The sequence below is a fragment of the Maniola hyperantus genome, chromosome 5 (genome assembly GCF_902806685.2).
Source record: "Maniola hyperantus chromosome 5, iAphHyp1.2, whole genome shotgun sequence".
Classification (NCBI taxonomy): Eukaryota; Metazoa; Arthropoda; class Insecta; order Lepidoptera; family Nymphalidae; genus Maniola; species Maniola hyperantus.
Genome location: NC_048540.1, coordinates 8940727 through 8959437, shown reverse-complemented (window position 1 = coordinate 8959437; position 18711 = coordinate 8940727). Strand labels below are relative to the sequence as shown.

Sequence of the window (18711 nt, the reverse complement as noted above, 5' to 3'; positions counted from 1 at the left end):
TTCTCTCATTTGCAAAGAAGCAAAAACATACCTTATTTATGACTAAAAAATAAACTATACATTCATTCATTCTATTCCAGGCGAGATCCGCTCTCTTAACGCTAAAACAACGTCATCCAGACGTATTCCGCAGTCCGTGCGTATACTCCGACGTGTGTGCGCTAATCTCCAGAGATACGTACATGCTCTGTGCGCGGCGCTTTCTGCAAGAAATGTTCTTAGATACAAACTTTGAGTGTTTTCTCAGCGAGCCGGCGGCCATCTTGGCGCGGCACGTGCCCGTGACCACATTATCGCCGACCCTTGAAACACAATAGTATTTATGTATGCATTATGGTTCTTCTGCACTAGTCCGATTCGAATCCGAAAAAAAAATTGACGACTACCCAAAACGTAGACTTCCGTGGGTCGTGAAGCGATTGACACGCTACGGACGCGCTGCGGCTGATGCGAGTAGACTAAACACGATGAAAATATATGACGTTGGCCGCACGCAACTGACTTGGGGACTCGGAAGCGGCGCCATACATTCTCATAATGTTTAGTGTTGCCGCGTCAGTCGTGTCGCCTCTATCGCTTCGGCCGCGACCCATGGCAAATCTCGCAGTTAGACAGTGCTGTAAATATTAAATTGGAGGAGAATTTGTAATTTCTTAACTAGGTTTCGGCCCTGGCTAGTCACCACTTTACCGGCAAAAACGTGTCGCCTAGGGACTTCGTTACAGATATTGTGACTACTTCTCTTGTACACAATCTGTAAGTTAAACTGAATTGACGGGTCTAAATCTAGTGCTACCAATTTTCGCAAGGAGCGTTATGAAAGCCATAGACCCGTTATATTTTAGTTAAGCAACTCTGTATAAGAGTTAGCTATAATTCCGAATAGAAAAGAACGAGAGGTTCAATATAACAGTCACAAGACAGTTATACCTCTTCCAGGTTAGCACATTTCATCTTAGACTGCATTGTCGCACACCACCACGAAAATTTCAGATGGAGGCTAACTTGTCGAATAAAATAAATGCGGTCGAAAAAGGCAAGTATTTTCTTGGATCCGAACCTGACGCTGTTATTAGTAATTGCCGAATTCTGAAACATTTTTCCGGATTTGGATTGAACAAGTGCACAGCTCTTAATCTTGTTTGTTAAATCAAGTGTGGTCAGCAACGAAAGGTGCGGATTGTGGTTAAAATCAATCTTTAACGTTTTTATAGTAATCTAGGATTTCATATTTTATTACTGGATTATGGTGATTATAATATAATAGTAAATATTCATGATAAAGTAATAATTTTGTCCAAAACATCCAGTCAGAGAGTTTTGTTTCTGAATAATTATTGATATTTTAAGATGAAATAATTAAACGTTAAATCTTAATTTCTTCTACTTTTGCTGCTGACTGTACAGTGTGCATACCCAAATAATATTTACTTATTAAGAATTCAATAGGATTTGTGGAGGTAATTTTTTATTATAAATCAATCCAGCATAATATGGTTTTTCTTCGAAATGTAGAGTGCATTAAAAATCATAGAGAGCAGGAAGCACTTGTGTAAAAAGTTATCTTGTTAGTGATTAACTGAATATCAAAGGTATGACATACTTCTGAATTTTAGGAAATACTAGTACATAACTACATACACCAGATTGTTATTACCGTTATATGGTATCGTCGCTATATAACTTAAGGTTTTAAAGGTATAACCATATTTTGGTTAAGTAAATCTCTTTTATATTTTCTTCAATGAAAATAAAAAACGTGAACAACGGATCATAGAGATTTGATTTTGTTACAGTCTGATTTGTGTATTTATTAATGCCAATAGCTGTTGAAGATTTTTTTTGATTACACTTACACTGCTAAAGTTTCAATCAGGTGAACCGATTATTATGTCAGTGTTGCTAACATGAGCATACACAATTATAATATGATCATATTAAAACCAAATTATAAATTGAGATGAAAAGAAAATGGCCTCTTTATAATAAAACATTTCTCTCACAAGTCAGATCTTAATTTTCTTGTAAATATTAAACTTATAGTTGCTTTATTATTTATGCTGTTTTTGTGTTATATATTAAGAAAGCCGACATTGCATAATATTGCCTTAATTAATTACCTACATTCCCGAATGCAAACCACAATATTTTGCCACCCGAAATGTTATTTATTGGCAATAGCTTTAGATAATGCAAAGTATTTATTTTATGTACCCAGGATACACTATTAAAAGACAGTACAGCATTTCAATCTTTAAAACACAAATACATATTGTGAGCTATAAATCAACAATAATAATTAAATAGTGTATAAATTATGACCTATAACTACATAATAATATTATGATATGATATAATCAATAAAACTATTAGCATTTGTGGATATTTATTATATTGAAACACATACCTACTGATGTTATTAGAAGGGAATGCATAATATGGAAAGCTATCTGCCAACATGATAAGCAAGGATTGTAATCACATTTTGCTACGGCCTAATTTTGTGACGCATAAAGGGTTACATTAGGAAAGTCCTGACAAAAACCTGATTTGTACTAAAAAGTTCTGTTTTGCCAATTGTTATTAAAAACAAAGTAAGTTAAAGTAACTAAGATTTTGCATTTGTTGATTTTAAAAAGTATCATATAAGTACCGAAGTATGATTTCGTTTTTCACCGAATACTCAAAAATGATATTTTCTAAGTCCAGCGGGAATTTCGCGTGCCTAAAAATCCTGACAAATCTTAACGTCTGGTAATCCTATTCGCAGACCGATTTACATATAATTCATAAATAATCTTACGTAATATGTTTTGCAAGAAAAACAACGCAACAGACAGCTATCGCGAGTAGTATGCTCACATAAATTTTAGAGTGATCGCAAGATACTGCTCGGCTGCTTTGCGCAAAGATTAATTAATCCATGCAAATAAATAGTTGGGATTTTTAAATAAGTACATTATGAAGAGAATATTTTTTGTAAACTGTAATAAATGCAATATTATGAATGCAACATAATACACTATTAGTTATTTAACTGACCATTTTTTGTATAAAAAAAATATCGTATTTTCTGTAAAGCAATTACATTCCTTGCGTATTGTACACTATTCGTTATTGATGACGTTCAAACAGAATGCGCGGAACCTAGGCGTGTAGATTGTTCATTATCAACCACGTTAAACACTTGCTAAAATTGATTGTATTTAATGTTTATTTTAAGTAAAATAAAAGCAATTTTCAACTGCTAAATGTGAAATTGTTTTTATTTTGTCTTGAGGCATAGGTACAGCAAAAATGTATAATAATTGCCATAAACAGTGTGAACACGTCATAATATTATACATAACCCGTATGGCTTGTAAATACGTGTCGTTACATTTTTATGTGTGTACGTGTATCTTTTGATCTACTTAGCTCAGTAAAAAGAGTATTTGTTTATTAATAAATTAAAGCTTTCTTACTACAGGCTCAATAATAATTTATATTAATAAATTATTATTGAGCCTGGCTGGCACGTCTTGTTCATAATTATTTAATCTTATTTAATCTTTAGTTATAAATTCAAGTAAATAATTACAACAGTTCAGTAATCTGGCTCTTTTGATTTGTGTCTTATTGTAATGAATCACTGCCCAAACATGAACTTACTCACTGCCGTATATAGTTTTATTGACCTAGCAGCTTTTCCATATAAATGAACATAACTGAACATAAATGAACCTACATCCTAAGTTTCATAGCAGTATAAGGTAAATATGTAAGAGTCGCATTGATGTAAAATATACCAGATTTTGATCAGTCCAAGGTTCTGAAGAAACAGTGAGTAAGATTTTAGACGATACAAGCCTTTTATGATTATAAAAGATTTATTAAACAAATCTCACTAAATATGTTGTACACAAAAGTTAGTATGATTTAAAATCAAATATTTCGTTTTGCTCAAATGTTACAAGTTAATTTGTGTCTTGTATATTTTATATCAACCAAGTCATGTCACGTATGATACATTAGTTGTTTCTTTTTGTACTACTATTAACTAATAAGTGAAAGTAACTTAATTTGTTCAATAAGTGTGTATAATTTTCGTTTTACTGAATTCAATAATGATTATGTATCTTGGACCTAGTAAGTTGTTTTTGATTGTTATAATGTGAATGAGCTTTTGTTAATGAACTGACAGACTTGCGTAGTAAAAGTTAAGAATTCCTATTGTTAGAATACAGTATGAACCATTTATTCAAAGATTTAATGGTAAATATTCGCTTTATATTATTTATTGATTTTGGTAAGTCTTTACCTTCTTAAGTTTAGTTTTAGTTACTTTCTTAAGAAACTAAAGCAGACCACTATCCTACTTGGTACCTTTTTTATATGTATTTTAGATAATAGATATGATATAATAAGTAATACCAACTCTTTTGCACACATAAATAAAACTAAGTCGGGTCGCACGCAATAATTCTTCAGTCTGAGGCACTGCACCGTCGCGATGCGTAAAAACCACTGAAATAGGCATATACAAGTATGCTGGAAGAGGTGTGACATTCAAAATGGCAGCTATTTTTCCTGCCGATTTGTAGCGCCCCACTGGGCGTATCCGGAGTTAAAATTGACACTTTGTGTCAAATGGTCTTCGTGTTGACACAATGTTGACAGATGTCTCATCACTAACATTAAATTCCGGGTAAGCTCACTACTGCTACTACCAGCGCCAAAATGGCGAAAATCAAGTTGCTTCAAAAACAGGACGGCAATCGCAGGTCCAGCGTACTTGAATTAGTGGAGGTCAGTGGTTAAAGCTGACACTTGCGCACGGCTTTAATACGAGTAGCATATGTATGGCCTGAATTTGGATCGCGCGACAATGACGCCTCGTGTCGTTCTCCATACATTTCTTTACAAAACGGTGTAGACGATATGTCACGTCGGTGTTGCGTCCTCCAAATTCTATCAAATTCTAAGTTTTACAATGTGCAACAGAATTGGCATCCATACCCGCATTCTAATCTGAGTTTCTCTAACCAAGGCCGTAGTCAGAACATGGAGGATCGAGGCTGTGTAGGACTGATGGATATGTAAAAAAGGGGATACGATTTTCCTTGTTCATTTGATAAATACTTATTCGATTTTTAAATTAATGCCTATTCAGTGTTCAACGTGATGTATAGTAGATTTTTTTTCTTCTTATTTTGTTTTGTGGAGTAGAATTTTTAATTAAACAAAGGAACTTGACACAATAACCACTCGACTAAATGAATCAGTACACATTAGTGTTTATTTTATTCTATCTATAGATCATCATACTGAGTCAGTGATTCATCTCAGCCTTTTTTGAAAAAAGCTAGCAGCACAGGAAACGTCAATTTGCTTTGTTTGATTAAAAATTTGGCCATAGTTGTTTAATTAAGCTCGAGGTATTGATTTAATAATGATTCAGTTTAGCTTAAAATGCATTTATTTAAATTTATGTAGAGATGTTTCCGAAAAACCTTACGAAACCTCCTTTCTGGCTATAGCGTTGTTTAGAAATAAATAAATAACGTTTCAGCGCGGCGGGGTGATTAACTAAATCAGTGATCAACACCAAATTATAGCCATCAGGCTGATTTGACATTGCTGCATCACTGAGTGTTATTAAAATAATTTTTCGTTGAACACCTTCAATGGATTCAAAGTAAAAGTCAAAGTGGCTATCATTCGGTGATAATCACCTCTTTCGTAGTCCGTTCTAACTTGTAGTGATATATCCCACCTAACGATAAAGATGCCTCCCATATTATACATGCAGTTCATAGGTAAAAGTTACACCCATTGTGTTCAAACTATTAAAAAAAACTTGTATTTGCATTTAATTCACTTAGTTCTCTTTGCTATCGTTGTTGAACTAGAATGGAGACAGTTTATGTTGTTATTTTTATGATATTACATATGAATTCTAAGTGGTTTAATGAAAGTTTGGTGTCACTTATTTACTACACATACCGTTAAGTAACGCCGTGTTAATTTCCCAAGGTAAGAAATAGGTTAAGTTACCTTTTTCTTAAGTTCTATTTAACTATGGACTTTAAGGTTCTCAAAGATATAATGCAGTATTCATAGAAGCATGTAACCCATTATGCAGTTGTAGTTAGATTTCTCGACATCTGCATTTATATTTAATAGTGTTTAAGTTATTTCTTGTAGCTCCGACGCAAGTTTACTATAATCGGATCCGTTTGAACCGTTTGATAGCTAACCATTATACATCTGGTAACTTAGTTATTTGAAAATAGTGCGTGTGACGACGTGGACAGGAGTAAAACACACCTTGTAATAATGAAATAGTAAAATTGTTGCACATTATAACATACAGTTGGAAGTACATATGTCAAGTGCGAGTCGGACTCGCACACGAAGGGTTCCGTACCATTGTACAAGAAATAACACTTTTTGTGATGTAAACACAAATTCACGATTTTCGAATTCCCTTCTGTTAGAAGACAATGCTACTGGCCAAATTTCATGATTCTTGGTCAACGGGAAGTACCCTATAGGTTTTGATTTGCTTAACTGGTCTTAACAAACACGACAGACAGACAACGAAGTTATTCTATTTATTATTTTTGATTTTAGGTAATTTTTAACCGACCTCCAAAAAGGAGAAGGTTCTCAATTAGGTCCGTTTTTATGCTGAATGTTACTTTTTTCACAGTTTACCTGTTTAAAAAAAAGCTTTGGAGTGGATCCGATAATAGTAAATATGCGGTTGGAATGTACGTAGGTATTGCTATACCTATTTTTCAATCAGTTGTTCCGTCGTTAAGGCTAGTCTATAAGGTATACGATGCCGCGAATATTTTAAAGACAAAACATGTAAATAAGTTAATATTGAACGGTTTTTTGAAGTTGCAATATAGTGTAGATTGAATCCTTGTTCATTTATATACCTACTTTACTCACCTAAATATTGTTTGTGAATGTCATCGAATACAACCAAATAAACAATAAAGTGCCATTGAGCCGGTTCCTTAAAAGAATTACACTTATTAAATTTTCTTTATTAACATATTGTAGCAGATATTTCGCATTCATTATACAGTATATCATTATATAATTTTATACTATACATATATTTTGTTTTAGTTCTAACCCGTAATCCACTTGCTCTTTAAAATTAAGTTTCATAATTGATCTATATATTATATAAAATCCTGACTGACTGACTGACTGATATTATGAACGCACAGCCTTAACCGCTGGCCCTAGAGACTTGAAATTTGGAGGGTCTGTTCTGTAGGTGTCCACTAAGAAGAAAGGATTTTTCGAAATTCCACCCCTACGGCGGTTGCGCACTCATCCGATCCGAGTCCGTGAAAATACGTTCCTTTTTGTTTTGTATGGTAGCTCATGACATGTAGATATTTTTATATCCATATTTTCACGGATTCGGATCGGTTGAGTGCGTGATCGCTGTAATGGGGGTAAATAGGGTATAGAAGTTTGTATGAAAGTCTGTCATTAGGTACAAGCTTTTATTTAACATCCAATGTAAGTATGTAACTGTTTATTCGGGTGGAATCTTGCAACTTAATTTTAAAGCAATTATATTCAACCGATTGAGCTATACACGTTTATTTTGGGTGACATGCACGGCTAGCTATGTGACGTTTTATTCTAAATTCGACATGGCGGATCACCGAAGAGTGTGGAATAGTTATTTTCAATGCACTTGATAGTTAGTCTGAGGTATCTAATGAAAGGGCTTGCTGAGAACAACTCGAAAAATATAGTGACGTCACTCTAAATCCCATATGGCGGACTTCTAAACATGGCCAAGATATTATCTTCAACTGATTGAGCTGTAAACTTACACGTTTGGTTTGGATGACATGTAGGTATGGTTAGCTGTGTGACGTCATTCTAAATCATTATTAAGATTAATGACATTCGACAAGAAAAGATTACTATGCGCGTGTCTGGTCAGACAGAAAATTATATATATATGTATATGTTAGGTCCTTACATATTATGAAATTGGCGTTTTGTAAGGGAGGAACAAAGTCGATTTTTTTTAAATAATTAATATATTTATTTAATCAAAGTAGGTATGTGCCGTGCCTACCATTGCTATCTATGCAATTTTGCCATCTCATAGGTAGAATCTTTTCTCAATATTTCGTCCCCACGGCATTTTTAAAAACCTAAATCCACGCGGACAAAGTCGCGGGCATCAGCTAGTTCATAATATTTATGCCTACCTTAATATCAAGCTATACCAACTAACAATCAATAATTGCTATCGTCGTTTTTAGAGTTTTCACAAGATTGATTAATATAAAATACAGATATAAGTTCCGCAAATTGCTATTGCGCTGGAACCTTGTGTCTTTAACATCGATTTGACGTCATTTGACGTAGGTATATTTAAGTAAAAATCGTTAAAAATATACCATCAGCTTGAAACTTCAGTCTAGTGCTGACATCACTAAAATGGCGGCCATTTGCGGGACTTATACTAGGTAGGTAAGTATCTGATGTTTTCCAAAATAAAATATACGAATGTTTATGATAATTTTTATCGAGTGTTTTAGTAGGTATCGATAAGACCAGCCCTAACCTAAAACTCATTTAGGCTCCGCCCATACGCCATTATTAGGAACAAGCTTCAAAATTCAAATTGATGTTAAATACGAGCATGTAATAACTAGCAATGTTGTTGGTCTGTGGTAACTAGTACCATAGTAGTACATAGGTACATCTCAACATACCTACATACAATTTCTTTGGTTACGAGCTAGTATATAGTAGATAATCTATGGTTACGAGCTAATATAATCCTACTCTATGGTTACGAGTCCTCTATTATTACAGTCCGAAAAGGCTCTCTTGGCACTTGTATGACATTGACAGGGGGGCGCTGTTGGAGAACAAAGCCCGTAGATAGAGTAATAAAGGTAGATGCAGGAACGTTTGCTTTTTCATTCGCACTAAAAAGAGAGCACAGATAAAGTTACTAATGTGATAAACAGAGACGCAGCTAACCTATTTTTTGACCCTTATCGTGTAACTGTATGTATCGTGTATTTCTCATGAGTTATATTTTATTTTTTTCACATTTAAAACGTTTGTGAATTTGTAAAACGTTTAATACAAATATTGTTGATCGGTTAATACAAATAATTGACTACTAAACAATGGTAATAATGAGGAAGATTCAGGGCGAACGTTCCATTAAATTTTCATAGATGGCGCTGTGTACTGCACCCACTAAAAACGAAAAATAATACCTATATCTGTATGATTTAGCCAGAATGTCAGCATTTTCGTTGCCAACTATTCCAGCATGCTATGGTACCTAGCGTAGAACCACCCGGTATTGGGCCAGGGTGTCTCTGCAGTTTTCAACCAGCCTTGAGTTAACAACCTCAGAGGACAGAGCTGAAAGAGCTGCCTGGCTGTCCGTATGTTTTATTGACGTTGTTATTTTGCAGGATGTTTTACGTACAAATTATTATAGCGTATACCTTCGCTCGGAAATAATTTTGCGTTTTTAGTGGGTGCAGTAAACAGCGCCATCTATTCATCGTCGTCGTCGTGTTATTCATCGTTACGTCGTGCTATCGCTATCTCATACGCGGTTACACAGTACTTCAATGTAGCTTTTTTTCAATCTACGCGTAGTATCCTTTATTCTTAGTCTGATTTAATCACGGATTTAATAACTGAATCACAGGTTAATAGAGTTAACCTGTGATTCAGTTATTAAATCCGTGATTAAATCTCAAATTAGTAATGTGTCAACTGGTCAGTAATCCTAAGAATCCTACTCAGTACCCTGTATAATATTATAATACTCTTTGCTCAGTACTCTATTCACTATGCTATGAGCAAGCTATATATTCAATATACTCTGTGCTATGAGCGCAGAGTACCTACTTTTTACATGCTATGCATGGAATACATATGCTATGAGTGAAATAATTATTAATAAATCTAATTTAAGTGCACATCATTTATATAGCGTATTGATTATTATTAATTCACTTTTATTTTGTTTTTGGCATAATGAAAAATAACTCGAAGGAAGATATACTAGAAGGTTGGACTAAGGAAGAAAAGTTCGAATTGTTAGAAGCTTTACGAGAAGTTGGAACCAATAACGTTGAGCAAATTAAAGAATTAGTTTCTAATAAAACCAAGGCTGAAATAAGAGCTGCCTTAGATTTTTATAAAAACAAAGCATTGGCAACTCCCCATATAATACATAAAAAAGAAAGGAAAGTGATTCCGCCAGTGGTGCCTTTAGCAGGTTGGGCTAAATATATTATTGATACTCATGGATTAAAGGAATACGAGACGGAAACACATATTGCGTTACGCTTAATAGCCGAGCTTGAAGATAAACCTCCTTCTGCAATGACTGAGAAAATAGATTTTAGAAAGTTATACCAAATACTTGCTGAGGCATTAGAAGGCAAACCATTATCGAAAGATAATTATATTAGTTCAATCATATACAAATGTATTGTTGAAACAGCCCTCACTAGTAAGGCATTTAATAGAGGCTCTACATGTTTTAAAAATATTTTACAGGCATCGTGCAATCCAGTTGAGGAGGATGTCGATGAATTCTTAACACCAACTGAAAACATTGAATTTGCCACCCTACGAAATGTGTCTTCAAGAAAGAACTATAATCCATTAAACATCCCTTTAAATAATTTAAGATATTCAACATCAGCTTAGTTAAATACTATTGATAATTGAATTAATGTGATATTAGGTTATTCTGCCACCAGGCTAGTGAGGTTCAAATATCTTTTGTAATATGTATCATTTGCTTGAACTGCATTACTGCTTATTTAAGCAGTTGTCAGCTCTTCAAAATATTATTTATAACAAAATAAAAAAAATACAAAATACTACAATAAATGCATAGTGAATCTGCTGTATCTGCACAAATGTATTATGGTTTGGATAAGATAAATATTTACCTAACAACCATGATGTTTCAAATACTAACTTTGTGCTAAGTGACTTGATTATTGGTAGAACTGATGTCAAAGTTGTTGTAGTATCAGTAGTATTGTGTAAGACATGAAACTTTGTCAATGTTTTAGGTATTGTTTTAATATTAGGAGATTCTTACAATATTTTAACCATTAATATAACTATGAATAAAATGTTTACTAAACAATCTGTACCTACTTAAGAAGAGTTTAACCATTCAATAAATCGATTAAATAATCTTAGTGCTACTTTTACTATTCTATCCCAAAATCCAGGTTCCTCTTCCGCTGCTTGAGCTGAAGGTGTTGGGTAGTCGTCATTCTCAAAATCCTCTAGTTGACGTTTTTCCCTTGATATTGCATTGATTTTTTCTAAGTTTTCTATAAAGATGGAAACAAATGATTTATTTTTTACATAAAACAGAGCAGTACCTACATTAAATTGAAACAAAAATTATTATGTGTTTCGGTTTTTAATTTAAAAGTTAATAAATAAGTTTGAAGGCTCTATTCCGAGAATTTACCAATTTTTAGGGTTCCGTACCTCAAAAGGAAAAACGGAACCCTTATAGGATCACTTTGTTGTCTGTCTGTGCATTCTAAAACAGATTTTTATTTATTTTTATACATCATAGTTTTTGAATTATCGTGCAAAATGTCGAAAAAATACGACTGTAGTACGGAACCCTCAGTGTGCGAGCCTGACTCGCACTTGGCCGGTTTTTTTTAACTTTTTTAGTCCAAAACTTGTGAGCAAAACATTGATTAAATAGGCACCTATTTGCTATGACCAATTAAAATTCAATTGTTAGGCGCAGTGGGCGCAATGCAAATCTGCAGAACGGAGTGGACTCTGTGCAGCATCTTTTTTGATTAACAACTTAAACTCAGCTTTATTTACTTTGAGGAATTTGACAGTTGTATTTCTTTGATAATAAAACACCTTTGTTTCACTGCACTGTTATTGGTGTGCTTTAGACCGTTATTCAGCTCATTTAGATAGGTAATTAAAAACAAAATAAAATATTCTGATAACTTTACTTACTAGAGTTTTCGAATGTGACCTGAAACATTAGATTGTTTTCGATTAGAGAAAAATATTATATTGTAATGAAAATATTTAATTAAATGTCTAATATTTCAATAGGTATAGGCTAGGCATAGTATGATTTTACTCACCTGATACCCAAAACTTAATGTCACAAATAAGAATAAAGCGAGAGTTAGGAAGAAGTAAATATTATTTCGTCGCATGTCGCCGGTTTCATTTGCCACATTAGGGATTGCGTGACTTTGAACTTGCATTTTATATAGGAAGGCGTGGCCGTACCGGAAAATCATGGCTAGTAATCATTGATAGTACCAACAAAGCGAATTGTCCCTTTTTTGCTATAATTCGTTACACGTAGATGGCTACTGGTAATCAGATAAATGTGTAACTTTGTAGGTAGGTATAAGTACCACCTAGGTGCCTCCCTACCAACAGTGAGCAAACCTAATAAATTTAAAATACTGGTTTAAAAAAATTAGTTGGTAGTATAAGCCAATCCGAACTTGGCCAGCGTGGTCGACTATGGCCAAAACCCTTCTCACTCTGAGAGGACACCTGTGCTCTGTAGTGAGCTGGCGGCGATGGGTTGATCATAATGATGCAGCGATGCAGGAATAGGTAGGCCTAGGCACCTACTAGTCATCACAAATGCGCCTCTTTCTCCAAGAAAATACATTAGTGTTTCTAAGATCGGGTAAGTACCTACGTACCTACGATATTATGTTACAGGTTGTCCAACCAACCGATGCATTTTTAAAGTTTCTTTTCGTAAACGGAAACCTACCCAATTACCTACTACATACCTAGTAGGTAACTAGGTAATTGGGTAGGTAGGTAGATAGGTAGTACCTACCTACTACGAGTAGGTATCAAAAAAGGTAGTTACCTAGCTAAACTTGCAGAGTAGATGGATATTTTTGTCATTCTTAGGTGTGTGAAGTCTGTCAATCCGCACTAGACCAGCGTTGTCCACTATGATCTGAACCCTTCTCATTCTGAGAAGAGACCCATGCTCAGTAGTGGGTCGGACTAAAGATGATGTACCTCCCCTGCAATATCGGCCCTACCATACGTTGTGGTCGATCGATTTCGGACCATGGATTTTGTAATGTTTGTTTGGTTTTGTATTGTTTGTTAAAACTACTTTATTAAGCGATATTAGCTTTTAATTCAAATAATTATGGCTCATATTTAAACAAAGAGGTACAACTGGAATGAGCAAATGATAACTTCAATGTATAAAAATAACTGCAGCCCCGCGCAATACTGGAGCGAGCTGCGAGTCAAATCCGTGGTCTTTGTGTAATTTTTTAAATATTTCAACCTACAAATTTTCTTTCGTAGGTACTGAAGACGCATTGGTATGGAACGCCAATTTCAGTTTATTTTTATTTTAGAGAATTGTGCTAGCGACTGTACCTACATACTAAATGAAATGCATGTTGCGGATATGGTAGGTACCTACTAGGTGTACCGTCATACAATGATCAATGGTGACCTTTGTTATGCTTCGCGGCACACAATAGAGATGCATAAACCATAGTACTCACTGGTTCTCAATTCTGACGTATAGTACGCGACAGGTCGAGATGACAATCGGGGAGGGAACGCCCTGCACAGCCCCCGCGCTAACCCGGTGCGGGCGAGCGCGGGTGTGCGGGGCGTGTCCCCGCCTCATACGCCGATTGCCATCTCTACCTGTCGCGGACTATAGGTAATTAAGTAAATGGTAGTCGGCCACAAACAGTTCAAACAAAACCTATATAAACACAACCGACACAATATGAACTTCGTGAAATCTTTGCTCTAATATCCTTATATTGTAATCTCTCGAAATCTGCGTGTCTGTGTATACGCTTATAACTTCTTAACGCCATATTTTATCATAACAGGCAGTTATGAACTTCAGTACACCAAGCTGCAAGCAAAATGGGTTGCACCAGTCAGGATTTGTTAACATTGCAACTTGATTGCAATAATAATTATGCACTAATATTTTATCTTAAACCTTAATCATAATTCCTGATAATATGATTACCGACAATTTGTACAAGTCGGTAATCATACTCAATTTGCTTTTTTAGTGGTCAAAGTTTCTGCTGCTCTATTACCTACTAAATAGCAGTTAACTGTAGTCTATAAAGTTTTAAGCCAAAAAAAGGACATTTTCAAAAATGGATGCTTCTAAAAAATGTAAGACAAAAGTTTTAGGTCCTACGTAGTTATTAATTTGGTCCTACATAGTATTCTTTTTTAGAAAATTAGTTTTTGGGAACTTACGCATTTTTAGCGATAACTCAAAAACTACTATTTAGAAATAGGACGGGTAACTGTAAGTTGTAACATAACTTTAATTGTCTTATATGCAACTAGCCCTTAAGGTGATATCAGACAGTTCATTTTTCTTTCACTCGAAATGAAATGTCTCAACACAAAATGACTCAAAAAGACACACAAGCAAAACGAGACAACCACTTGAGTGAACATTCACTCAGAATTAAGTGTCTGATACTCAATGTGGTTTTTACCATAATTTAGAACAATTCAGGAGTACATTCTCATTCAAGACAACCGGGATCCACACCTGGGACTGGAGCTTAAATTATGTGATCGATCTAATAAAAGAAAATCATATTCTCAAATAAATCTACTATAATTTAGTTCAAAAACTTACTTTAAAACCTTTCTAATGTGGTGCACACATTTGCAAGGGCCTAATAAAGAAAGATACATTAAGTTTCACAATAATATATTGTATAGATAATTGCTGTGAGTCAATATTCTTTCATAAAATAGAGAAGAATGAAGTAGCCCTTTAAGATAGTTAAATTACTTACATAAAATATGATTACTAACGTAAAATAATAGTTGGTAAGCCTACTATGTATTTCATTTCCAAATGAACTGAGATTTATTTACATACAAATTATTATTATTAGGTATACTTACTTACATAATATATTACATAGTAGTCAAACAAAATCGTATATTACTAGTGACCCACCCCGGCTTCACACTTCATACAGCTTATTACAATTTTCGTAGGGATCTCTAATTTTTTGGAAATAAAATATAGCCTATCAAGCTTTTTACTGGTCAAGGAATTTTCAAAATCGGGTCAGTAGTTCCAGAGATTACTTCCTACAAACAAGCTTACAAACTTTGCCTTTTTATAATATTGGTATAGAGACATTTGAACTATGTAATGCACAGTCTGGTTTACCACAACAATTTTTGTAGTATAGAAAGAGCTTCACTATGTATGTAAGTTTTGATAGTGCTACTTAGAATAAATTGCTACTTTTTAGATGCACCAAAACCAGAAAAGCCCATTATTTGTGCTAGCTCTGACTGAGCAGGACCATCATCGGTATCTTCAGTGTCTTGTAGCTTGCGCTTCTTATCCCGACGTCTTTCACGACGCAGTTCCTTTAGACGAGCTTCCTCTTCTGCAGCCTCCTTTAGCCTAGTATCGAGTTCATACTCATCCTTCTTTTCTTCTAATTTTCGTTTGTTCAATGCAAATCTTGCTTTTACCTTGAAAGTATTAAATGTCATAAAGTTTAGTATTCTGAAGCAAAATAGTATTAAAGGAGGTTGCCGTTATAGGGGCCTAGTTGCGATAAGGTTTCCGCCAACCAATCTGTGCGGGTAAAATAGCCCCATATTATTTATTATCTTATAAGTTCTCACATAAAGAGACAGATATTGGAAATCTGGTTCTTTATGCAAGCACTCATTGCTTGTTAAGCAAGTTATCAAGATAATATTTTTGAGAAAGAGCAACCTGGGCTAAGAGAGCATGATCTTAAGCTACATCAGTAAAATGATTAAAATCATCAAATCTAAATAATATCTGTCCCGGCTGTACTCACGTGTTTAGTCGACGTTAGCCCAACTAGTTTCGAACCCATCCGGGATCCGGTGAGTACAGCCGGGCAGATATTATTTAGATTGGAAATCACTCACGGTAGTTTAAACGCTAAAATCATCAAATCCTTTGATAAACTTTTTAACAAATCAAGTAGTGCACAGCACAATTTAGAACAAATTTTACAAAAAGGTGTATTAATGTCAATCTCAATACTTAAAAACAGACTTGACAAAACATTAAGAACTTGAAGCACAAAAATCCATGCTAATATTATTAATTCCTAGTGGTTAGGGCATCCACATACATATACCTAGACATAGTTCAGGGGTTCGATCCCGGGTAGGCACCTCTAACTTTTCAAAGTTATGTGCGTTTTAAGTAATTAAATATCACTTGCTTTAGCGGGTGAAGGAAACCATCGTGAGGAAACCTGCATGCCAAAGAGTTCTCTATAATGTTCTCAAAGGTGTGTTAAGTCGACACTCCACGACCAATCCACACTTGGCGAGCATTGTAGACTAATACCAAAACCCTTCTCTCTGAGAGGAGACCTGTGCTCTGTAATAAGCCGGCGATGGGTTGATCATGATTATGATGAGGACTATAAATGCAAAAGTGTGTCTGTCTGTCAGTCTGTTAGTTTTTCATGGCTCAAATTTGGTACCTCTGTACCAAATTTCATCAAAGTCCCTACATATATATTTATACAGTAGCTTACATCCCGGGAATGGACATAGGATACTTTTTATCCCAGAAAATTAAAGATTTCCTACAGGATTTTAAAAAACCTAAATCCACACAGACAAAGTCGTCGGCATCATCTATTTAGTGGTAAAGATGTATTATAGCAGGAGCTGCTATTATAATTAACATCAATCTAAGTGGATAGATTATTGACTGCATGGGTCCGAATCTGATCATATTCCTGTTATGTTCACTAACATAATATTTTGATAAATATAGTTAAATTTTAAAAGCTGAAATCCTACTTTTAGTCAAGTTGTATGCATTGTAGCAAATAGTCTAGAAGCTCACAGGATAGGGTATTTTACAATTTTTTGGAGTGTTTTAATTTGATCCTAAAGTGATAATAAGCCACACCAAAAAATTTACAAAAATTTTATTCGATAGTTAAGTGCAATAAAACGCATTTAAATTTTGCATTTCTAATTTCACTGCGATAACGCTGCCCACCATCTTGTATAGTTCATGAGCCGTGATGACGTCACTTTGTCTAAAAGGAATTTTCTTAGTGAAAGAGTACATGAAGAAGTACATATTTTTTGCAATTTAAAATGATTATCTTGCCTTTTGATTTATGTGCAGTGCCGGCATGTGGGAATACCAGTGTAAAAACACCAAATAACTTGTGTAAGTAGTAAAGTAAGTAAGTGCCAACAGATAAAAGTAGGAGAAAACTTGGTTTAAAATTACCAGAATAGTATGAGAATAGTAGATAATCTATGGAGCTACCTATAAGCTTTTATGAACCGGTTTACCACTGCAATAAATTAAATATACTGTACGGGAACGGGAGTAATAATTTATTTATGAATCTGAATTGTATTATACCTACTATTTGAAATGAAAACAAAGTAAAAAAACTTAAATTAAGTCAAAAAACCAATTGGTATTTAACATTAACATTGTGAAATCACAGTCGGGATTCATCATGGTGGCTACAGCTTGTGTGTTTCGGATACCTACTTGTAGAACAGATTAAAAAAATGAAATCTTTAAAATGAATTATAAAATTCATTATATTATATAATTTTATAAACTGAAAGTAACATTTTTCGATTGCTTATAGCTAATACTATCTTGTTTATAGATTTTTGGACTTTTTCTTGCTTGGTGTAAAATACCCTATTTACCTTCTATTTTTATCTAATTTACTCTGTTATCATATTTTGTTTGATATTATTTTTGCATCCACTCTTTGTTATTATGTTAATTTATTGAAAAATCACCTGATCTAATGTACTCCTCTCAATTTTCATTGACATACCAAGATTTCTTTGGTGTTTTTTTCCATTAATATGGTCCAAGAAGTTAATGGAATCCTTAACAACGCAGTCGCATACATTGCAGTAGTAGCCCCCCGATTGTGAGGTAGGAGTGTTCTTAGTTATCACTACACTTTTACCCAATTTTGAGTCCAAATCAACTTTGTATTCACGTTGTTTCAATAGTTCTCTTTTAATGGGTGGAGCTGAAAACAGTCAAAAGGAAATATTTAAAATCATTAGATCGAAAAGGGTACACTAAGTACTTATATTACGGTAGAAACATTAAGTTTAAGACACGTAGTACCAGCAAAGACGCTCAAACGAATTTTAACTCAAGTAATTAGATGAAAAACCTCCATAGTTGCTCATTTTTTAAGTTAAAGGTAGGCAACAGTAAGATATCATGGGAAATCACTATCCTACCTTTCTTTTTTGATCTTTCCTCTTCGTCTAGCTCTGCTTTTATTCTTTCCTCTGCAATTCGTTCGAATTCATCTTTATCCCACTTTCGCCGATGGTCTTCCGGTCTCATACTCATGGTGGTTGCGTTATATCGAATTTTTATTCAATTGTTTGCTTTTAAATACACAATTTGTCTTCTTATTTTGTTTTGTGGATATCCAATTTAATAGTCACAGTAGTTAAATAGTTGATAAAATGATAAAAATATAAATAAAACCACAGACAGTAATCTGAAAATGACAATGACAACCTCACGCGCCATTTTGACATTTTGGTCCTTAGTCTGAGTTCAAAAGTTTGAGACATAGATTATCTACTATGTTT

At 34.2% G+C, this 18711-nt stretch overlaps 3 protein-coding genes across 3 annotated transcripts in view; 2 read left to right on the top strand and 1 right to left on the bottom strand.

Moving 5' to 3' along the window:
- rictor (rapamycin-insensitive companion of Tor) overlaps positions 1–7108 on the top strand; it is a 28810-nt gene extending 21702 nt beyond the window's left edge. Inside the window, exon 25 of the mRNA XM_034969070.2 lies at positions 81–7108. Within this exon, the coding sequence (XP_034824961.1) occupies positions 81–317 (237 nt within the window). The 3' untranslated portion in view covers positions 318–7108. The remainder of the gene's footprint in view (positions 1–80) is intronic.
- Positions 7109–9914: 2806 nt separating this feature from the next.
- Positions 9915–11234, top strand: LOC117982695 (uncharacterized). Its single transcript, XM_034969072.2, has one exon. It carries the CDS (start codon positions 10048–10050, stop codon positions 10726–10728), a length of 681 nt encoding a protein of 226 aa, XP_034824963.1. The 5' UTR covers positions 9915–10047; the 3' UTR covers positions 10729–11234.
- A 3442-nt stretch (positions 11235–14676) lies between these two features.
- LOC117982696 (zinc finger matrin-type protein 2) lies at positions 14677–18600 on the bottom strand. Its single transcript, XM_034969073.2, has 3 exons — positions 18349–18600; positions 17887–18128; positions 14677–15579 (listed from the first exon to the last, which is right to left on the bottom strand). The coding sequence occupies exons 1-3, from the start codon at positions 18461–18463 to the stop codon at positions 15340–15342; spliced, it is 597 nt and encodes a 198-aa protein (XP_034824964.1). The 5' UTR covers positions 18464–18600; the 3' UTR covers positions 14677–15339.
- Between the last annotated feature and the right edge of the window lie 111 nt (positions 18601–18711).